This window comes from Cyprinodon variegatus, unplaced genomic scaffold (assembly GCF_000732505.1).
Source record: "Cyprinodon variegatus isolate N-32 unplaced genomic scaffold, C_variegatus-1.0 Scaffold171, whole genome shotgun sequence".
Taxonomy (NCBI): Eukaryota; Metazoa; Chordata; class Actinopteri; order Cyprinodontiformes; family Cyprinodontidae; genus Cyprinodon; species Cyprinodon variegatus.
The window spans coordinates 256,244-278,334 of NW_015150624.1; the positions used below are offsets into that span (position 1 = coordinate 256,244).

At 35.7% G+C, this 22,091-nt stretch overlaps 1 protein-coding gene across 2 annotated transcripts in view; it reads right to left on the reverse strand.

The window, feature by feature from the left end:
- Window positions 1-10,007: 10,007 nt before the first annotated feature.
- The window catches only part of LOC107087050 (voltage-dependent calcium channel subunit alpha-2/delta-3-like), a 155,655-nt gene continuing 143,571 nt past the window's right edge, over window positions 10,008-22,091 (reverse strand). For both annotated transcript variants that reach the window (XM_015378394.1, XM_015378393.1), the window contains 7 exons: window positions 20,248-20,323; window positions 20,099-20,151; window positions 17,892-17,947; window positions 16,109-16,223; window positions 12,581-12,693; window positions 11,512-11,594; window positions 10,008-11,434 (listed from right to left, as the gene is read on the reverse strand). In XM_015378394.1, the coding sequence (XP_015233880.1) occupies window positions 11,342-11,434; window positions 11,512-11,594; window positions 12,581-12,693; window positions 16,109-16,223; window positions 17,892-17,947; window positions 20,099-20,151; window positions 20,248-20,323 (589 nt within the window). In that variant the 3' untranslated portion in view covers window positions 10,008-11,341. The remainder of the gene's footprint in view (window positions 11,435-11,511; window positions 11,595-12,580; window positions 12,694-16,108; window positions 16,224-17,891; window positions 17,948-20,098; window positions 20,152-20,247; window positions 20,324-22,091) is intronic.

Here is a 22,091-nt window from a genome sequence, read left to right on the forward strand (position 1 = left end):
TTAATCAGATGGAGGATTATGCTGGATTACCCCCAAAAAACTGCTAAAAACAGAAAGGAATGAGACCTGTCACAGTTTTAGTTAAAAGTAATATCCTTCGGAAAAAATAAGATAAAAATGAGAATAGTACTGATGTATTGCATAAAAAAAAGAGAATATTTCAAAGAAAATGTGTGTCACTACCTTCAAAAAGTTATACAGTAGGAAAAACAGCTGTACAACATGCAACCGTCAAAGCATCGTTTTAAAGCGACCAACGCACTGATCACTGTGGTGATGATGTTGAATATTTTTCATGTCCCAATTCAAAGTTACAGTGAAAATCATATATAGTAAAAGCCCAAATGAATATAAATGAAAAAGCCCAGTTAGAACATGGACAAATATGTTTGAAAAAAAGAAGTAAAGAACACCCTGGGGAGGAAATAAGGTCCAGTGAAAAGTGAATGAAATAACACACAGTGAGAGGGGGAGGTAATAAAGTCCGGAAGTTCAAGTAAAGGCTTTTGGAAAATGGGGGAAAATGCATGGTGGCATTTCAGGCTGACTAAAACTAAACTTCAACATTCAAAATCAACAATTCTGGAATAGATATTATTCCAACATGGATTTACATGCCTTACATTTTATGAGACTTCCCTCTATTTTCCCCTTTGTTCTTTCTGTTTTCTTATCCACTATCTTGGCTGGCCTAATATTTCTAACTGTTTTACTTTTTTGACAGATTTGATTGTGTGTGAGTTTCTTATTTCCTCTACTAATTATGACGTACCACATGATTTTTGGATTACACAGCTCATTAGTAAAATTCTTTATACATTCTCTAATAAGCTATATAAATCAAAAGAAACACATATCTTGACTCACAGACATGCGAAGATACAAACGAGCATACACACTTACACATCCTGAAACACTCCACCACAAACACACACACACAAATACACACATGCCTTTGAGCTATGAGGAGATCATGTCCAGTATATATTACACTTATGATTATTTTTAATCACAACATGGCCTATTCTGTTACTGTAGGACTGCAAAAGTCATACAAATTAGTGCCCTAATCAAAAGGCTCCCCAGGACTTTTCTCTGACTGCAAACAGACGACTTCCCCGCCCAGCTTGCCTCAACCACATAATACACGTCAGTGCCTAAGATTTCTCCGGTGTGATGTCATACCCTCCAAATGTTCATTAAGTTAGAATGAGAAAGATTATGAGGTCTAGATGCAAAGAAAACCATCACTGGAGTGTACAAATGTCTGTACAAACAAATATTTACATGGATGTAGATTTAAAAAAAAAAAAAGGATAATCCTGTCTTGATTATGAGTGAAGATATGAAAGGTTGGCATCAAGATCAAGCATTTGGAGGTTTCTTATGGTCAACAGGATCAGAAGGAATGAGTGCTGGTTGAGAGAAGGGGTACATGTAGGACACCAAGGCGTATAAATGCCACATTGCTTTAGTAATTTTTCAGTCAGGGTTTGTGGTTGTAACCTTAGCCTTACTTTCACAGTTCTGCTATGTGAAATAAGGGTGTTGAAATCCCAGAGCCTGGCTTAGAAAAAGACTACGCAGCTCATCTGTGGAGCCAAACATGTGTTTGACACCTTCACATCCTTGTTTTTCTAAATATTCCGAAAAGTGTTAAGGACATAAACCTTATCCCCCCTGATTCCCTTTTACCAGCTATATCAACTTCTGATACTCTTGCATATTTCTACAAAGTTAGACTCAATGATTAGTGCTCCAAGAAATTTAAAAACAAATATTTAACTAATAATGTCTGCAGTTGCTTTATTTGGACACCAGTGAAATAAATTAAATACAAAGATACAGAGAATATTAGCTCTGAAGTCACCTAAAACCAACTCGAAGGGGCCTCTTCAATGTTACTCAACCCAAAAACATCCAAACCTAAAATCCACAGGATCATATGGCTCAATGGTTATTTTGCAGAGTTCTTACACACAAAAACATGGAAAACGCCCTTTGCTATATAACAATTTGAACTGACTCACAATCTTTGGAGCTCTACGCTAATTTCATGACTTCAAATTTCCAGATTTCTTCAGTTTTTACTGGGTAGTGTATGATAAGAAACCTCCAAACAGTTATCCTGTAGATCACAGATGTATGTCTAAAGTTTCAGACATCCATAGACAAATATACAGTGATGTGAAATATCTTTATGAATGATAATTTAAGGTTAATAGAATAGAATACAATGGAAATAGATCGGGAGGTGGTCTTATGCGTTGGCTTTCAGTATGCCTGCTTTGCTGGCTTAAACCCTTTTCAGCAAATAAGGAAATAGCACTTGGGTAGTAGCTTTCAATTGCTTCATATTGATGATCTAATGCTCTTCCTTTTTTCAAGCTGCACGGTTACTTGTGTAGTACAACAGGGTTCAGCGCTAGGGTAATTGTCTCTAACATATATACATACTTCCAATTAGATTTAAATTATTATCAACGTATAGGTTTAATTTCCACTGTTATGCTGATGATATTTAGCCATATTTTTTAGACAGAGATTAGGTATGTTAAGTTAAAATGTGCTGGATTAGGAATTCAGGCAATACAGAAGTTATCATCTTGAAGAAGCTTATTAGTCAGTCAGCTTGAATTCTATTAAAATTGCCTTTGAATGAAAAAACACAAATTGTAATTTGAATCCTATATTGATCAGGTTTTAAAATGTCTTTCTTATACCTCCAGAATGGAGAAAATCTAGTCCAAGCATTTGATATCTCAGCTGATGCAAAACGATGCAGCTAATGTGCTGATAAACATTAAAAAGAGAGATCATATTTCTCTTATTTTAGCTTCTCTTCATTGAATCCCTGATAAATCCAGAATACGATTTAAGAAGGCAGTTTATTCCCAAGACAGAATTACTTGATCAATGATACGTCCCTACTGTTCTATTTTCTGACAGTAAAAATATTTCGAGACACAAAGAAGAATATCTTTCTCCTGTCTGCCCTTGCAATTACACCTCCCAAACAGTTTTGCTTGTAATATTGCAACTGACTTTCATACAGGCCAAGTATAAATCAAAATAATGCACATCTGCAATCTCTTTCACATAAAAATGTGCACTTCATGATTATCTGCATATTTTCTACATATTCACTTGTATTGTGTCAATGACTTTGCAGCAATCCTTCACATCAATCATGCATGGAGTGAAAGCAGTGAGGAAAAACTCCCTTGCCAGTAACAAACTCTCTGCAGAACTAGGCTCAGAGTGAGCAGCCTTCTGCCAAACCTTGCTGGGGGTTCAAGGAGAGAGAAGCAGACAACTTAGTTCAGTAATTCATATAGCGCCAATTGACAACACATCTCACCTCAAAGCACTTTACAGAGACAATTTAGCCACATCATAGAAACACACAGCTAGGCAGATGAGCTCCCACGTCAGAGGATGAAAGAGAGCACATCTAGTTAATCACAATAAAAGAAACAGGTCTACACTGAAAAACAGGCAGAGCTCCAACATCTACTAACAAATGTGTTGATAGCAGCAGCACAGTTGATATTTCCCTCCAGGATGGAGTCACAGCCAAACAGGAACAGACCAGATTAAGTTAGGTTACCATTTGCATGTTTCTAAGCGATACAAGGCTTTGTCTATATAAGACACAAACTCACTCCGGATCCAGACATTTGAATTGAGAAAGCTTCATGGAGAGGTGGCGAAACGTCTTCAAATCTTGGAAACCAAGTCCAGTGGATATTTTTTGAATTTTTACGGAATGACTATGACCTGGATGACTGAGAATCTTCATCAGCAGACCAGATTAAGCTACTATGAAGAGAAAAAGCAGAGAAAGCAGAAAGTTAGAGGTTGAACTAACAAATACTGCAGAATGGGAGAATAGAAATAGAATCAAGCAGTACAAATGCAGAAAATAGCTCAGGATAACCTAAATATTTTGGATGGGGTGTAAGAAACAGGGGTCCAAGGTAGAGCTAAGGAGAAACGTCTATCCGGACTGAAATTCTCCCCCACCGTATTGGGCTGTTAAAGCTCCTCCACCTACTTCTCTACTTCCCCAGCAACTAAGCACACATCACTGTTTTAAACTAGAAGTTTTATCAAAAGGGAACATTTTAAGCCTTGCCTTAAAAGTAGACAGGGTGTTTGCCTCACAGGGTACAACTGGTAGTTGGTTCCACAAGAGAGGAGCCTGATAATTAAAAGATCTGCCTAACATTCTACTTTTAGAAATTGTAGAAACCACTATTACACCTGAAAACTGTGTACAAAGTGTTCTGTTAGGGATGTAAGGTACAATCAAATCTCTGATATAGGAGGAGCATGGCCATTTAAAGTTTTATATGTGAGAAGGAGCATTTTAAATTCTATTCTGGATTTATTGGGAAACCAAAGAAGAGAAGCTAGGATAGGTGAGATATGATCTCTCTTTTTAATTTTCATAACAGATGCCTTCTCAATCTCGTTTTAAAGCGGTTAAGAGTTTCAGTCCTTTTACAGATTTCTGGGAGTTTATTCCAGATTTATGGAAAATAAGAACTAAAAACAGTTTCTTTAATTTTGCTACTGGTTCTAGCAGTGCCGTCTCAGACCAAGTTGAAGTAAGCAAAACTTATTTGGAGCAGTCATTTGCATAGTCATTTCTTCCCTATTTCTGTATAGTGCACACATATAGATAAGCATCAGGTCAAATCTATTTTGCATATGCGCTGAGGTGCACAAAATGTGGACCCCTTTGGAGCAATTGGCCCTACAAACAGTGCATGTTCTGCATTTAGGGGGCATCCGCCCTGTGTTCTAGATTTGAACCAGAACACCTGATAGATCTTCATTACAGATAAACTGACAGCAAGTCTAAAGTTTATTTTGCAGCTGCCCATTCAGTGAATTATAGAATAACAGAAGTATTTTCAATTTTCTGAAAACCGGGAAGCCATTGTAACAATTTCTTGCACTTTCTTTGTTTTAATGAGTACATGGACAGCAGCAGTCTGGATTGACTGCAGCTGTCTGATCAGATTTTTAACAGATCTGTAAAGACATTGTTGCAGTAATCAAAAGAGGAATAAATAAATATGTTATATATACAGTATGTTATATATATTTTTCAAGGTCCCAGTGTAGGTACCAGATCTGTTAGGGTGGTGAGCTCTGCTCTGGTCCTGGGCATGCCATTGAGGTTACACGTTATGATTGGTTAAACATTGCCACAATGACATAAAACATTGTGGTTGCCCGGATAACAATAAAATAAGCATGCATATCTTGTCGTGAGCATCCGTAGTGTAAGCCTTTCTAATGACAGATGAAGTTTTACCTGATTGATAACAAAACTGAAAAAATCAGTTTTTGGTGAACAAAGTAACTTTGAGACCACGGTATAAAGAGCTGTGTATCACTTTAAATAGCTGTGCTCAGTAGCTAACAGGTTAGCCTCTTTTAGCTCAATCACTTACTCATATTAAGCTACAGTAAGCTACCTTTAAATTTGTGTCAATAACTGTTATTTTTCTAAAAGTAGAATAACAGTATTTGTCTTTGTCTAATATTTCCACGAAAGTGATTTTTAAGTTGTTTGCTTTGTCCTCCCCTGCCTTCAGATCTAAATAAAATGAAGTACTGAGACGTTTTGTGTCATCTTCTTAAATGGCAGAGGTCAGTCTGTCATTGGACCTGATACTTGCTTCAACGCTGAGAAGGATTTTTATCCTTTTTGCTACTTTAGGGCAAAAGAAATGTAAAATAATAGCAAATATAGATAACAATAAGTTTAGACTTGAGAAAGTTGAGAAAGAGAAATTATTCTTAAGAAACGGGTGTTATACAGTTTGCATTGCCATATTGTGACATCATCAGCATGGGCAGGCCCCCAGCAAATTTGACGACTCAAGCAGATCTGGTACCTACAGCTGCCCACATAGAGTTTCTGAAGTTTAACTAAACAGACAGTCTAGTCAGTGCTGAACATAGAAATTTATCTTTACAGAATGTCATAAATGGAAAAACATACTCCTGTAAAAGAAAGGTCCAGCAGTGCCACTATATCATGCAAATATTCAGCATTTATATACATGGTGAGATATGAAGTAAACAGTGTTTCACCAAAAAAACAATAACCTCTAGTTTACTGATTGGCCCACATTGAAGGCAACCTGATTCTGACTAACTGTAATCTGAAGAAACAGGATAAGCACTCAAACTACTTTTCATGGGTCTCATTTTAAATATCACTTCATACACCCTGGGAAAACGCAGTGATGTTGTTTGCTTTAGAGTCAAGATATCATGAGATCACCTACTCTATTGCAGTTAGAGTACCCCTGACCTTCACTTTAGATTCTCTACTTTACCATTCTCTCCTCTTTGCCTTCCTGTCCATTTTGTTCAGCTGATCTGCACTAAAAACAGTATGCATGCTTTTGAGTGGCAGATTCAAGGCAGTGGCCTCCATTTAGCCACTTCCTGTTTAATGGAGCTAGTATGTTTTTTCCCCCCTCTAGGCCACTGCTGAGCACACCATGTGTGAGTGAATGTAGTTTTAGAAAAGCTTAAGATTCACTCCGATTGCATTTTTCCACATGAAATACACTTAAATATGAAATATGAATTTGAGTTTTGTCTTTTTTATTCAGCATGTGGACAGTTGTAAATAAGTTTTGTTTACTTGATGGTTTCCTGATAAGATAAAAAAAAAGACAATTTGTGTCTCCCAGCAGCACCTGCATATCTACAGTACATTACAAATGCATGCTCATACACACAACCCCATGAATACAGATAGAGTATTAGTACAGCTGGCTGTCAATTCCTCTGGCTCACCAAGAGGTCCCTAAATACTGAAACCCTTTTTCTTCCCTTGCCCAGCATGTGGTTGTCAGCTAATTCGTTGTATATCTATGTGTGTCTCCAAAGCATGTTTTCACCTGGCATCTTTTCAACCTTGGCAGGAATGTGTCTCCTGGCACTCTCAGGAACAAATTTGTCTATGGGCTTTTGGTTTGGTTTTTCTTGAATATAGAAGTGTGTAGGCAAATATGTGTTAGGGTAATATAGCTGAGAGGTCTGCTCATTATCACCAGTGCACTCAGTGAACATGTGGTCAGAGCTTGAGGGAAAAAGATAAAAAAAAAAAGTGTGGAAAGTGGCAACTACATGGGCAGGGATGAGGTAAATCTTGGGATGTGAAAACAATGACCCTGATTGTTTGGATAGGGACAGAAGTGCTCAGTTAAACTCTTCACGGAATACAGTAATTACTTCCTTATACTTTAATATCAAATTATTTTTTTCTATATTTCTGTCTTCTTTCATCAGAAAAGAAAGTTGAAAAGGAACAATGAGTTTTAGGACCTAGATACAGCTAGTGATCCAGTGGAATTTTAGCAAAATAGTGTGTGTTTTCCCAGCTTGCCTTAGCTGTGTCTTGTTGTGGTTGCTGGGCCTGTGGGTGGTCTTGGTGTATTTCAGCTGTTCAGCATCATTTTGATTTAAACATATCTGTGATCTTCAGAGCAAACCACTGATGAGACCCACTCTGATGGAGGTAACAGCAATAGCTTTGTCCTCCGCGTGACAACAGGCGAGCATTGTGCGTGTCATGTTTATCATGTTTGTTTATGGTTACACTGTTTAAATGTGTGAATACAGGCGATTTACTGTCACCTATCTTCCGGCAAAAAAACACGTTTCAACTCCTGAAATAAATTTAAAACAGTGTGAGTGCTGATGTATTGATATTTTTTGAATTACTGTGCCTCTCTAGGGCATTGTCTTCAAATAATCAGTGACTCCTCTCTTCCCACCTCAAAAAGTTCTGCGTATTGGATCACTGGGAAAGAATTCAGACAGCTTTTCAGAAAACACCATCAGTTATGTGTCTTTGATTTGCTTTGTCTTTGAGAGGCTTTCTTGAAGGGAGATGAGGAAACTAAGTCTAAGCAAAGTGAAAATCTTTATACAAGCTAAACAAAGCTTATATTTAAGTATAAAGGACGTACTGTATGTACATCAACCACTGGCTTGTTACCATGAATAGGAAATCAGCAAATGGTTATGCAAATGGTGCAGTTTGGCTTCCATATTCACACTAATGAAGTGCATTAGGGGCACATGATAAAATTGTCATTTATCTAAGTTGTGAGAAACTTCATGCAGACTTGGCCTGTTATTCTAGATTTATCTTGACTTTCACCTGTAAGACTTGACTGATAATACACCTCTAATATCCAGTTAGTGCTAGTTATTGGGATTTATCAGTGGTTGATGGTGGTGAGGTAATGGTGCGGGAGTTACTCACTGTACTCTATAAGGCTGTATGGAATTACAAAAACATAGAAATTGTGGGTAAATACTATATTGACAATTTTACCGGTCATCAAAAGACTTCATGTTGTAGGCATAACATTGAATTGCCCTGAGATGGACTGGCGAGCTCTCCACCATGTACACTGCCTCCCAAACAATGAATGTTGTAGATAGGCATCAACTTTCCTGCAACCCTGCAGGGATACCAGTAGATGTATAGACTGTTTTATTGAAGAATTTAAACCTGTTTTCACATGGAAACAAATGAGCTCTAATTTGATGATTTTATAAGGTACCTGCTAAAATATTTTTGCTTCATTAAACAAATAATAGTAGCACAAAGACATCGCCTCGTCAGCCAGACTAATATGCTTTGCACACGCAAAGGAGAGGGTAAAGCCCGATTTAAAACGTAAGACCAAGAGTGAGCAGAAACAGCTTAGAACCAATCAGATAACTACAGTATGAATGTGATTCAAACATTTGAAACTAAGGGAATCTATTAAATATTGTTCCATTGCACCTGCAATTTTGACATCTATGCCAATTGAAAAGCATTGCTGCTTTATGAGCCCACCTCCCGTGCTGTGATTGGTCCAGTCTGTTTAAGTTAAACAATTTACTGTATAATCCATATAAGTCAGTCTGGCTGGCCAGGCTAGAATAGACCCTGAATATCTGGTATATATATAATTAGCCTTTTTTTTGTAGTTAAGGAAGATCTAAGCAGTGCTCATATTCTATACATTAATAATGTAATAAAGTGCAACAGAATACATTTGTAAAATATATTTTACATCTTACCCAAGTAGGGACAATATTCATCTCTTTATCACCACAGTGTACTCCTCTTTTTATGGCTACCTAAACCAGAATTACACACCATATCAAAAGTTCAGATCATATCGAAGTGAAAGTTTTTGAGCATGGTAATGGAGTTCCTGTACGCTGTCGCTGTGTAATAGTGATGAATTCCCAAGGAACATAGCAAATGCATTAGTAGAATGTATCTGTGTTCCTTTGTCTCTATTAAACTATATAAATCACTTGACATTTCTTTTAGATTTAGTATATGTCCATAGACCTTTTAGCATCCAAATACCTGGTCAGCAAAGGAGCCCACATGTAACATACATGAGCATTTATCGCTCGTACGAACAAGGTAGATAGTAATATATATGTATATATATTTTTATACGCACACTGTCCCCATTTGCTTACAACTCATCTAACAGTGCAGAAGAATCAGAGAGCTTATTGGATGGGTGTTGACAGTGACTTTTGATAGGAAAATCTACCCAAGCCATTTTGCTAAGTAAAAATGGAGGATAATCACATTAAAAGGGCAAAAGACGGAAATGAACATAAATAAAAAAATATAATTCATTGTGACATTGTTTTTATGTCCGGGTGAAGGACCTAGAACTTTAGTGTTGAGTAGTGGAGAGAGAGAAATAGGAGAGCACACCAATCTGTTGGTCATAAGAAGACATGTATTGACATGGGGACTACATCAGAGCTCCTTCGACTTTCAGGAATTCATCAAAAATTTGATTTTTTTAATATGTATTCTCTTAAACAATAGTGCGAGTTATATACATATTACTTTGGTACACACTGTGCAAGAGGCCCTAAGATAAAAAAAAAAAAAAAAACCCTCAAACAAATACAGATGTATTTTGTAGCTGGTCTTCAGCTATCATGTCTTGATCTTTGCTGTCACTCAATGGCTGGGTGGGGGCTTCCTCCAGGGTAGAAGTTCACATGAATGACAGAAAAGGGAAACAACAGATGCACAAACACACATGCTTGTCACATTTCTGCTTTGGAATAAATGCTGTCTTTATGCGGCTTAAACCGAGAACAAAAGAGCAATCAGTGTAGATCAAAACTACACGTTTTTTATCTTTTCAAACAGCAACTTCCGCAGAGTCTCTTAATAACATAACATTAAACAAAAGAATATGTTTTAAACATCATTTTATTTCAAAAGTACACAAACAGGAACATATCTTTTCATAAGGCAAAGCTTAATTATTACAACCACACACATCAGAGAATCTCTGAGTCACAGTTTATAGGTACCACTTGCTGACTATAAATAAACTTTTTTTTATATATATACAGTTTATATTGTAACAGATTTTTTTTTTCTCATTGTGGAAAAGAAAGATAATTAGACAAACATCATATAACAATCCCAGCCACATAAAACGTCTCCAGAATATTTTGTTTAATCATAAGAACCAAGAATGTCCATGGAAAGTCAGAGCAGGGCAGGGGAAAAGTGCATCCATCTCTGTCCATGTGGGGCTTCATGGCTGCAATGCCCAGTTCCAAGCTCAGCTATAGACCTCAGGCCTTAGCTACTACCTAAAAAGGCTAAAAATTTATTTTTACCAGTGCCAGAGGCTTAACCTTAGATAACTTGCAGCACCAACTGGTGTATTTAATCCCTGTCTACCCTGATTCTTTATCCCCTGCATAATGCTTTAACATGAAATTAAAAGTGTGGGCTACGTTTGACATTAAATTAACTGAAAAAAGTCAACATAAATTCTTATGAATTCGTTCATTAGCCACGTTTATTAGAAAATTTTTAGCCCCTCTCAAACCCTATCAGCGTACTTTTTTTAAGGTAGGATTTTGACCATAGAAATTGTTTTTGCCTCTGGTTTCTCTGCAGCCCTAGGGTGAAATAAAATCACATTCAATGTATAGTTTACAGAGCAGGGTTGCTAATTTTTTGACAATCTTTCAATGTAGCTCAAATAACACTTCTAACATCTAATATTTTATATTATCCATTAGGAGTCCTTTCAAATATTGAACTATCCTTAGGGGATATACTTTGAGCTGGGGATTATGTAGGTGATGTTTTGAAAATAGGGCACAGTTTCATACAGGACAGAAACAGGGCACATATTCTTACAGGACTGTGGCATCATTACAATTCTTCAGTGCCGTGGCAAGCCAAGCCAAACCAGGTCAAGCTGAGGAGGAGATGAGTTGGGACCAGCTTTGGTCACCTAAGGAACAAGGTCAGGAACGATGAAAGCAGTGCTGCAGTGAGGGAAACGGTCAGACTCCTAGCCCTGCCACACTCCATTGAGTTCTCCTAGAGATGAAGAAAAAAAATATGAGAACTAAATCCATTATAGTGAGCTAGCGAAAGTACGTCTGCTTTGCCAATACCTCTGGATGAAAAGGGTGACATGTATCTGGTCGCCTTCTGTCTTTCTGCATCTTCAGTCTCTCACACTTAAGCGACTCGTTATGTGCAGTTGCAATTAAGGCAAAAAATCTGTGCAACATACCTGACTGAGTGTTTTCAGCAGAACCAAAAAATAATTTCCGAGAAAGAATAATTTGTTAGGGTGCATAGTTTTGAAGTTGAAGAAAGTGGAAGAATTGTTAAACTCCTGTTCACACACAAAAGAGAGAGCATAAGAAAACCCCAAAATCTTGCAGCTACAATTGAAACACAAAGGTACAAATATATACTAGTTACCTTTGAAGGGTAGGTAAAAAAGCCTGACACTTTTCTAATCTTAATTCTTTTTTAAACCTTTTTTTCCTTCCTCTTCACATGGATGTACTACTTTGTGTTGTAAATTTGCATAACATTGAGTTAAATTTTAAACATGTTGAAATATGATGCAAGGGATTTTTTTCCCTGGCTTTTTGGAAATGTATGCATGTTATTAATTGAAGGGAAAAAGGTGAGTATTTCCCATTACAATAATCAGTTTTGTACAGAAGATAAACTCAGCACTAGAAAAAATAAATTTCCAGCAATTAATGATAAACTTTCTACTACACTGTGTTGAGTGTTCTACTAATCATTACTCAGTTGCATACATTTTGGCTACCTAATAAAATGTCAAATAAATGCATACAAAAGAAAAATGTGCAATGTTTGTGGCTGGAGACATAAAAACATTTCTCTATTTGTCTGAAATTTAGTACTTCAGGACTCACTTACTGTTCAATGTCCCTATATAACATATGTTGTTCCATGTTTGTCACATTTTTCATTATAAACATGTTTATTAATATTTTCATAAGATTATAATATAAATGTATGAATTATGTTTGGAAATAACAGGCTTAATCAAATGAAATTTGATCTTAAGTTAGTGATTAGAAATAATTGTTTTTTTTTGTGTGTGTGTTTTTTTTTTAGAAAACTTCAAATAGACTTTCAGGGAGAAAAAAGGCATCTGAAGATCTTTGCCAGGCCCTAAAACAATTAAAAGGATATACATAATCTCTATGGGGTCCATGGTGATGGGTCCAAAATTGCTGCAGTCACACTTGTTGTCCACCACCACCATGAAAAGATTGCTGCTGGGGATCTGCTGAATCACAAATGACCTGCCAACAAAAGCACAAAGTCAATGGGAAAACAATGAAGGATGAGAAAAACGTAGGGAGAAGGAGATTTTGGATCAACTAGTAGTCAAAAAAGATTAGTAGAAATGAACTTTCAGATGAATAAGTGTGTTTATACAGTTGTGCTTAAAAAATGTACATACGCTCCCATTAAAGAAAATTATAAATTTACCCTAGTAATTCAAATAACACAAAACTGAAAAAGTAATATAAAATAAAAAAATATATATATTTAATGTTTATTTGGCAAAATATAATATTGATTTTGAAATTCTGTTTTAAAATATTTCTAAAAAACAAACTGTCCCAGACAAATTAAAGTACCTTGCTCATAAACAGTGAACAAACATACCAGTCAACAGGTGCAGAAGTCTGACTGAATATTCATTACTTTTGTCAATGTGAATTTATTTTACTAGCAGGTGATTCTTTGCTGTCTTTAATGGAAAGGTATGTACACTCTTGAATAATCCTTTCGTAATGTATAAAATGCATTGAAAAGACCACAGGATACATGACAAAGAGGGAAATATCTCTTTAAGTTCTCTGAGAAAACTCACAGGCACACACAATCATAAATTGATATGACCAGACATGATACACACATGAATTTCTGACTCACTAACTCTTAGCTATGTCTAGTCAAAGTTGAAAATCAATGGAGTGTTGCTGAATATAACACACTCCATCAAGAGACAAAAGCGAACCACACTTTGGAGCTTATTTCTTCCCACGTCTGTGTTTTACTGGCCTGGGAGATCAGGCCTCCAGCTCAGTGATTTATTTTCATGGTAGAGCTTCATGAAGGAGAAGGCTCGTAAAGATGATATTTTTTCCTTGATATCGCTCTTTCCTTTCTGTGGGTCTTCCCCTTTCTCTGCCTTTTACTTCACTTATCGGATGTATTATTTTATCAAATGTTAAAATACCACACCCCTCCTTATACATTGCCAGGGTGGTCAAGCTTTGACCATTGAAAACAGCAGAACAACTTTCTGGTTAAAGAAAAATATCCTAAACATATGACATTGCACAGCTGTTTGACTTAAACACACCCAGTGTTTGGAAAGTCAGCTCCACATCCTGTGTAAAAGCACAAATACCACAAAGACTGATTGAAGAATGCCTCAGATGGACAGCACCAGACATTAAGGAAAACTCTTTTACAAGCATAGACAAACCAGTCAACTTTAATCTCTGTGACTGAAGGAAAAGACTTGCAACTGGAGTGTTTTTGTTTTGTTTTTTCTGAGAGAAGTGTAAGAGAAGGACAGACATCGCTATGAGTGACATGGACACACAACATTAAAAATTGCAAATAAGAACTGGAGTAGGAGCTAAAGTTTGAAAGTCAGAAATAACAAAAATGGTGACAGTCTATCTGTCCTTTCCTCTAGTTTTTCTGAGAAAAACAATAGCTCACTCAGTGGCAAAGGAAGGCAAATATAGCCGTATGTTTTCTCCTTGTAAGTTTAAATCATATAGAATTACTACAGAGAAGTGGTAATGCACTGCCATTTACATGAAAAAGTCCCTCTGTGCTAAGATTTGGCTGAAGCTGTCCTTTGAGAAAGTTTATATGTTGCTGGGGATTTAATAGCCGCACGATAATTATGACCATGACTACATGTTTTGCATGGTTTAGATTTGAGATTTAGTCTCCAGATGACTACCAGTATGTGACTAACAGTTATAGAGGGATGAGGTTGAAAAAAAAATCTCAAAAACAGGCAAAGAGAATTAAAATAAAATTAAGCTCCTATTGTGTCATATTAATAGGTGGTTTCTGAAACAACCTTTTTAGATATAGTTACTTTCTAACAAACTAGGAGTTTAAAAGATGCTAGGCTAGAGAACACTATCAATCTAGAGTTACACTATCAATCAAACCCTAACTCCTTCAACAAAATACCAATGGGATGAAAAATGTTGTTACCAAATAATTTAACTGTATTAATAATACAATGAATGTAAAAAATTACAATAATGTAATAAAACATATTGATCTTTTGTTATTTAAAATAAACAGCTGTAGACACCAACTTTTACATCATCAGCTGCTAGTGGAAATATATCTAATAGTGCTCTACATGCCAATCTGCCATAAGGAAATGGTATTAATGACGAAATCAAAAGCAGCATTTTGTGTTCAATAGCATCAGTTCATCATGTCAGATAATGAAATACCACTAGAGGGTTGGTGCTTATCTTCAGTACAAATGTAAACACTGGAGGTTTTTTATTTTAGTTATTTGGTTTAAATCAACCAAAATAGGCTCTGCTACAGTAAACAAAATTACAAAGATCAATAATTATCCTGGGAGTTGGTAGTATTAATATGGTTTGATAAAAATAAAAAAAGATACATCCAAATCTTTGAAATTAAGCTTGAAAAGCACCAAATCTTACATAATTTAGATAGCCTCATTTAGCCAATCTAAAACTTTAAAATGTGTTTTTTTTCTTTTTCTGCTGTGTCATTATAGTAATTGAAAAAAAGCTATTTCTACAAATAATGACACATACAGACAGACAGTCAAAATACAGCATAGCAGCATTAAAGAGCATGAATCTATTTTCTTCATCATTAGGTATTAAACCAATATCTCAATGACAAACTGAGGATATTTAGAAAATAACATAATGAGATTCTTAATACAAACAGTCTAATGAGTTGCAAAATGTAACTTAATAAAATAAAGATTAATTACATATTTCTAGATTTCTTCTCAAAGACTTAGAGCAAAAATTTGCTTACAGAAGATGTGTTTGTAAAATTATACATAGTGTCATCACTGGATAAAAAAAACTATGTCATGTAAATCCGAACTGGTGTGTGAGAGCCTGAGTAGGTGTTGCCTTTTGTGTGTTTTGCATTATGACTGGATCCCCAACCGCATTTTAGACATGGCACCAACTACAGTGGTTACCCTGCCGACCTTGAGGGGCTCTACAGGCAGCACACACAGAAGGGAAACACACAGACACACAAACACATGCACACAAACAGATTTCCAAGCTCACTGGCAGTTCCACAGCTGGGAGCAATGAAGGGCCCATTGGAGGGATCCAGAGAACACCCCACAATTGCCTGACAGAAAATCCCAAATTGTTAATGGGGACCACACTCATTTTCCCATTTTTAAAAGGAAGCCTTTTTTTAAACTCCTCTCCCTCATCCCTAAATGCCTCGTATTTCAAACTGCTGGAGGACAGAGTTGGGGGTTTGTGTGTGTCTCTGACAGATTGGCTTGATAAATGTATTTTCAACACAAAACAAATGAGTTTTTCCCTTCATCCTGTTTGGAGGTGTATATGTGAGTTCTTTCTTGTTAGATGCTTTATGTAACAGTTTTCTACTCAGCTCAACTGTTATACATTCCTTGGTGACTCTTACTTGATGCAGCCATCACAGTCAATGTTGCCCATGTTTTCTTTGATTGTTCTTTCTGAGACGAAGGCTGGGTACTCTGTGTCACATGGCACCTGCATATGTGGACCTGCCCTCTGAGCTGAAGTAAGGTTGGATTAAAAAACATGGAAAAAGAGAGGCGACTGGTTAGAAAAATAGACCATAAAGAATGTAAGAAATGGTAAAGGACGGAGGCAACTAACCAGTAAGTTAAAATGTGCAGGAAATTTAAAGAATGTGTTAAATTTTATACATGGAAAAACAAAAACAAACTTAAAGGTCATGAAACTGGATTGCAGACAGGCAGTTTAACACACCAAATCAACGATATAAAATCATATTAAAACAGTATTTGTGAAGCAGAACAACTTTTTCTGCTTTCAAATGTCAATTTAGGCTATTCATTCTCCTCAAACATTGCTTGAACACTACTGCCACCAAGAGGTCTGAGACATTTCTACAAGCTGCTTTTAGAAACTTCCAAGAGAAAATTACTTAATTTAAAGCAAAGTGCTTCCCTCATTTTTACGACAGATTTCTAAAGATGGCAGATTATTTGTGTGATTAGAATGAGGTAGTTTAATTACAGTGAGTTACTGTATTACCACAGCATTGCCTGACTTTGTGTGCGTATTTGTGCGTCCAATTAAAACCATACATGAGGATAAACGTGTGGGATTAGATAAGCTTGAGTAGCCGTGCAGATTTAGTTTCAGGCTTGCTAGGCTGTTGTGTTTCAGCTGTGTGTTACAAGCCCCGGTGTCGTTGTTGTAAAAAGATACAGAAAGTGCTTCTAATACCTGAGGCTAGCCAGCTGTAAAATTGTCTCAAATGCCTGGCGAGTGGCGATGCCCAGCTTCCCTTCATCCAGGATTAAAATGTGTGAGTAAAGCATTTTATGGAATTTTTCATTTTGCCGTTCTTTATTCTGTCCCTCTCTCACTTTCTGAAAATATTTTATTAGTTTTGGCGGCAATTAATATGACACTGTGATGCGGCTTAGTCTAAGTTTTATTCCAGACAGGGAAATGGTCTTCAACACTCCATAAAGCATGAGGAATCCCAACATTTACTGCTTTATGGTAAAAAAAAGTTGAAGCAAAGTTATAAAAATAAAAAAAGGGAAAAAGAGAGGAGGTACTTATTTCAAAAAGCAGATGTAATTTTTCTGAAATATCTACATTAATATACATTAATGTAGATATTAAAAAAAAAAAAAAAAAAGCATAAGTTGAAGGATAATTAATACATACAAGCTGGCCTATAAAAGACTTTTTTGTTTTTACAGTTTTGAAAACAATCAGAGAAATCATGACAGAGGTGTGGCTGTTTGAAAGTGTTTTTAGTCTGAGTCTGCAAAGCATTGGTCTCTGCTTAGATCACACAGAGGCCATACTTAAACCGCTTAGAGCTCGAGAATGTATCTCTCTAAGCGTACTCTGAAAGTAACCAGAAAGTAAACAGTCAAGTGATATATTTTACTATTCCCATTTAGAATTCCTTAAGTAAAGTTTTATGCCATCAGCAGAAAAAAATAGGGATTTTTTTTCTTTGCTTAAAGTTAAAAGATCAACTACAGATAAGAAATAGTCTTTTATTACTTTGACCCTAACAAACCCTTCAAAACTACTCAAACAAAAAATAAGTTACTTCTGTGCTATGAAGAGAAAATCCTTTTTATCATAAATCTATCCATTGAAAAAACATTTAAAGTAGTAAAAGTTACAATATTTCTCACAAAATGTCCTTTAGAACAACCGATTCTTACCTTTAGCTGTTACATCGACGTTCCACAAACTATACAAGTTGAATTCAACCAGGAATCTAAATATGGAAAGGACATAGATTACCATTACCAATATCCAGAAATATCTGTATGTTATAAAAGCTGCAAAAGAACCTCAAGTAACTTGCTGTTATCATTTGTGCATAATACAAGAGCACAACAATGTAAGAATCCTTAAACACAATAAGTAAAATTTTAAAGTAAAATGGTTGTTAGTATTCTGTGTAACGTTTTTAAGAGATCATCATACCAAGATTGCAGCGCGCTCTGGCGTCCTTTATTAGTAAGCAATCTACACCAAGTAACCATTTTCTAAGTTAGCTGCTGTTATTGGGGTGTATGGTAAAATATTGAATTTTGGAAGTCAAGTCCCATTTATTATTAAACCATAGCACAGACAAAGCATATTTAAATGCAGTTTAAACATGTGACTATATTTTACATCCGATACCTTTGAATTTGTGTTAATATATCTGGGATTTTGTCAGAATCATGCTATGATGCAAACTATTGTCAATTTGTTCTCATTCACCTTATGAAACTTTTCTATAAATATAAAATATTCAATTTAACTAACAAATTTGGATTTACCATAAAAAAGTGTTTCAACCTTATGAAATTCTCACTTTCAAATTTAAAGAGGTACAGTAAGTTGCTCTAACTTTCTTCGAAATGTCTGTATGTAAAGTATAATATACTCTGCATGTTTTTATGATGCATTGTTAAGGGAAGATGGATACTTTACTTAAAGATAATTATTAAGATTATGAAATACAAAAACAGCTCACAAAGAATGATAACAATTATATATAATTATTAAAATGATTTAATGAAATTGCTTCAAAATATATAAACATCAATATGTGAGTTATATCAGAATTACAATTATAGTTATATCAAAGTAGACTTGAGTTATCTCAAAACATTGAGCTGAAAAACAGAAGATTTAAGTTTAGTGCATTATTTTACACTTTAAAGCTATTGAGTTCTCAAGCCTGTAGCCTTAAAAACAGTGACACCAAATCGGGCTGGATGACTATCAGAAAAGTCATGTTCCTAAATAAGTCCTGACTGAGATGATGCCATTTCAAACTCATGGTGAAATGTATAAAGAGAAAATCAGATTTTCTCAGTTGGTCTTACATAACTTTAAAGACTCTTGGAAAAATTAAACGTATTGAAAATTTGAGATGGTAAGAATAAATGTATATATTTTTAACCCTTCCTTTAAAGCTACAGTAGGGACCTGTGAGAAAACTGTGAACAGCGTGAAAATGTAAACAAGCAAACCCCACAATGGTGCGTGCTATGAAGGCCTCAGGTGATGGTGGATAAACAGTTATGGCACATTTACTGATAGGAACCAAACATCAGCTAAATGTTTTACATTAATCCAGTACACAGCTGTAGCTCACTGTTAATCTTAAGCTTTCTCTTGGCTCAGATTGGTTGTTTTTGACTAGGAACAGTGTACTCTTGTAAAGAATAGCAAAGACACTGGGAGAAGAGAGATGTTCTGCCACATATTCTACTGTCAGGGCATAGAGACAGTGTTAACAACTATGTGATGAAACATATTTTTTTTTTTTTACAAAAGCTGTCTGATAGAACTGTGAATAACTTTTACATATTATACCTACGTTTTTGACTTAATAAACACAGAAAGTAATCGAAATGTTCTGCCCAATTTGCATCTGACATAGAACAAATAGAAATGCCAAAAAGACTGCAACTGATCTGTCCAAATGACATACGAATAAATGTTATCCTACTTTGAGCATTACATAAACTTGGGTCAACATTTCACTTTTCTAAAAATAGTATTTTTCCCATTTCTCTGCATTTATCTCTAATGTGTAAAAAATAAATAAGTACTGACAACTCAGTCTTCCCATGATGCATTGTGGCAGTGACAGACCACCCAACAGGACAAAACCACAACCACAAAGTGGCATCACAGACATACTCATCCTGCAGGAAACATCAGGTAGCCATTACTGGTTATGATCACAGAGGATCATATAAACGTACATGTTAAGGCCTTCATAAACAAACGCACAGCAGATATAAAGTATACTCACAAACATACAGCTAATCTCAGAGCAAAGAGACCTAAATACAAGTCTTCAGAAACCACATACTGTATATGCACAGAGCATATAACAAGAGACAAGGGACATTCTCCTTACATGACAAGCTCAGTCAGTATCCACTTCAAAGCTGCAAAAACAGCAAAGTAAGGCTAAAAAGAAAAACAGAAAAATAATATTGATTGGAGAGTAGCCATATACATAAACCTTACAATATTGTTAAAATGCAGATGCTAAAGAGTACTCACATCCAGCAGCGTGTGGCCACTGTCACTGCTCTCAGAATGGACCCAGCAGAGAGCCTGGTAGTCATACAGTGTGACCCTGTGGAGATGAAGACAAAAAAGACCAGTATTTCCCAACATTTTTTGACTTGTGTACCCCCTTGGGTATTTTGTTTTACCATGAGTACCCTCTCAATCAAAAGTATTGATGATTGTCGAAAAGTGGACATACAAGAACTGATTATAAAACAAAAAATATTTTACTAAATCTTTTAACCTGAGCATTTAATTATTCTAAGACATTTTAGTCTTCTCATCTCAAGTAGCTGGTGAAGATTCTCAGTAATCCAGGTCATAGCGATTCCTAAAAAGTTAAAAAACAATCCACTGGACTTTTGTTTCCAAGTTTGAAGACATTTCGCTTCCCATCCAGGAAGCTTTTTCAATTCAAAATGTCAGAATTAGAGTTGAGTTTGAAGCTTTATATAGTAGCCCAAAAACTTGTTTTGGCTTACAAAACATGCAAATTAAAGAATAGGTCTGTCCCTTAGGAACGGGGAGTCGTTTTGGGTTCTTTGTTAGCCTGCAATACCCGATACTGGGCTATGTCTTTGAAAGGGGGGTCGTTAGGGGCAATTGTTGGCTTGGCTGCCCAGGCAAGATGTTTACACACCCGTTCTTCTGCTTCAATTTTCATGTTTTCAAAGCTAAAACAAGTTTTTGGGCTACTATATAAAGCTTAAAACTCACCGCTAATTCTGACATTTTGAATTGTAAAAAAAAAGCTTCATGTATGGTAAGTGAAACATCTTCAAACTTGGAAACCAATTCCAGTGGATTGTTTTTCAACTATTTTTCAACTCATCTCAAATAAAAAAATAACACAAGTATGTTGCCTGGAAGTTAGTATGGAATCGATAAAAGTAAAAAATAAAGTCATATTATAAAAATTGAATTTATAAAACTGGAGATCATTTAAGTAACTCTCTTATTATCACATTTAATTCATTTTAATATATTTGATGAATTGTGAACAAAATACAGAACAAAAATTATAGTCAGACTGACTTAAATAGTTTTACTTTGTTTTCATCAACACATGCAAAGGTTGCATTGATAAGTTCAGATAGCTCACTGTAAAAAAAAAAAAAAAGCTGACAGAAGGCTGTTCTCTACTTTCACTCTGTTCCTTTGCCTCGTTTAGGTGAACTCAAACATATAAGAAAAACATACTTTTTTGGTTGATAAAAGTTTGTTTAATTTTTCAATTGGGTCCTCACAGAGCAAAACCTTTCCAATACATTTTTTATATTACTACCTAAAAATTGTAATATTTTCATGTACCCAATGAACTGGTGGACCACTAGGGGTACCCCCGCTTGGGAATTACTGGAATAGACAACTAGACAGTGACACAGAACATCTAAAACAGAAAAAGAGATAAAAATTGTCCTTAGTTTTGCAGCATTTTCAAGAAATATGCCAAAAATGAAGATATAAATCTTGATCACTTATTCTCTTTGCAATTACATGCCTTGGGGGACTTTCATACTGCAGGAGCGGGAAGAGAGGATCCCACCTGTGCAATAACTGCCACTTCATCTACAAATATTATACAGAATGGATGTGGAAAGAATGGAAGTCGGAAAGCAAGTGAAAGCTGAGAGCTTCCTCAGAGGTTTGTCAAAGTGATTTCAGAAAAGTCTGTGTGTGTAGATAATTTGAGGGATATTGGAGGGATATCAGAGGATTTAGAAGCTTAGTGGACCCTGAGGGGGTGAGATCTAGCTCCGTCTGGATGAGGTTATTGCTAAGGTTTCAAACTTGCCTTTACACAATGGACACTCTTTTCCATGGTCTTTGGAAGA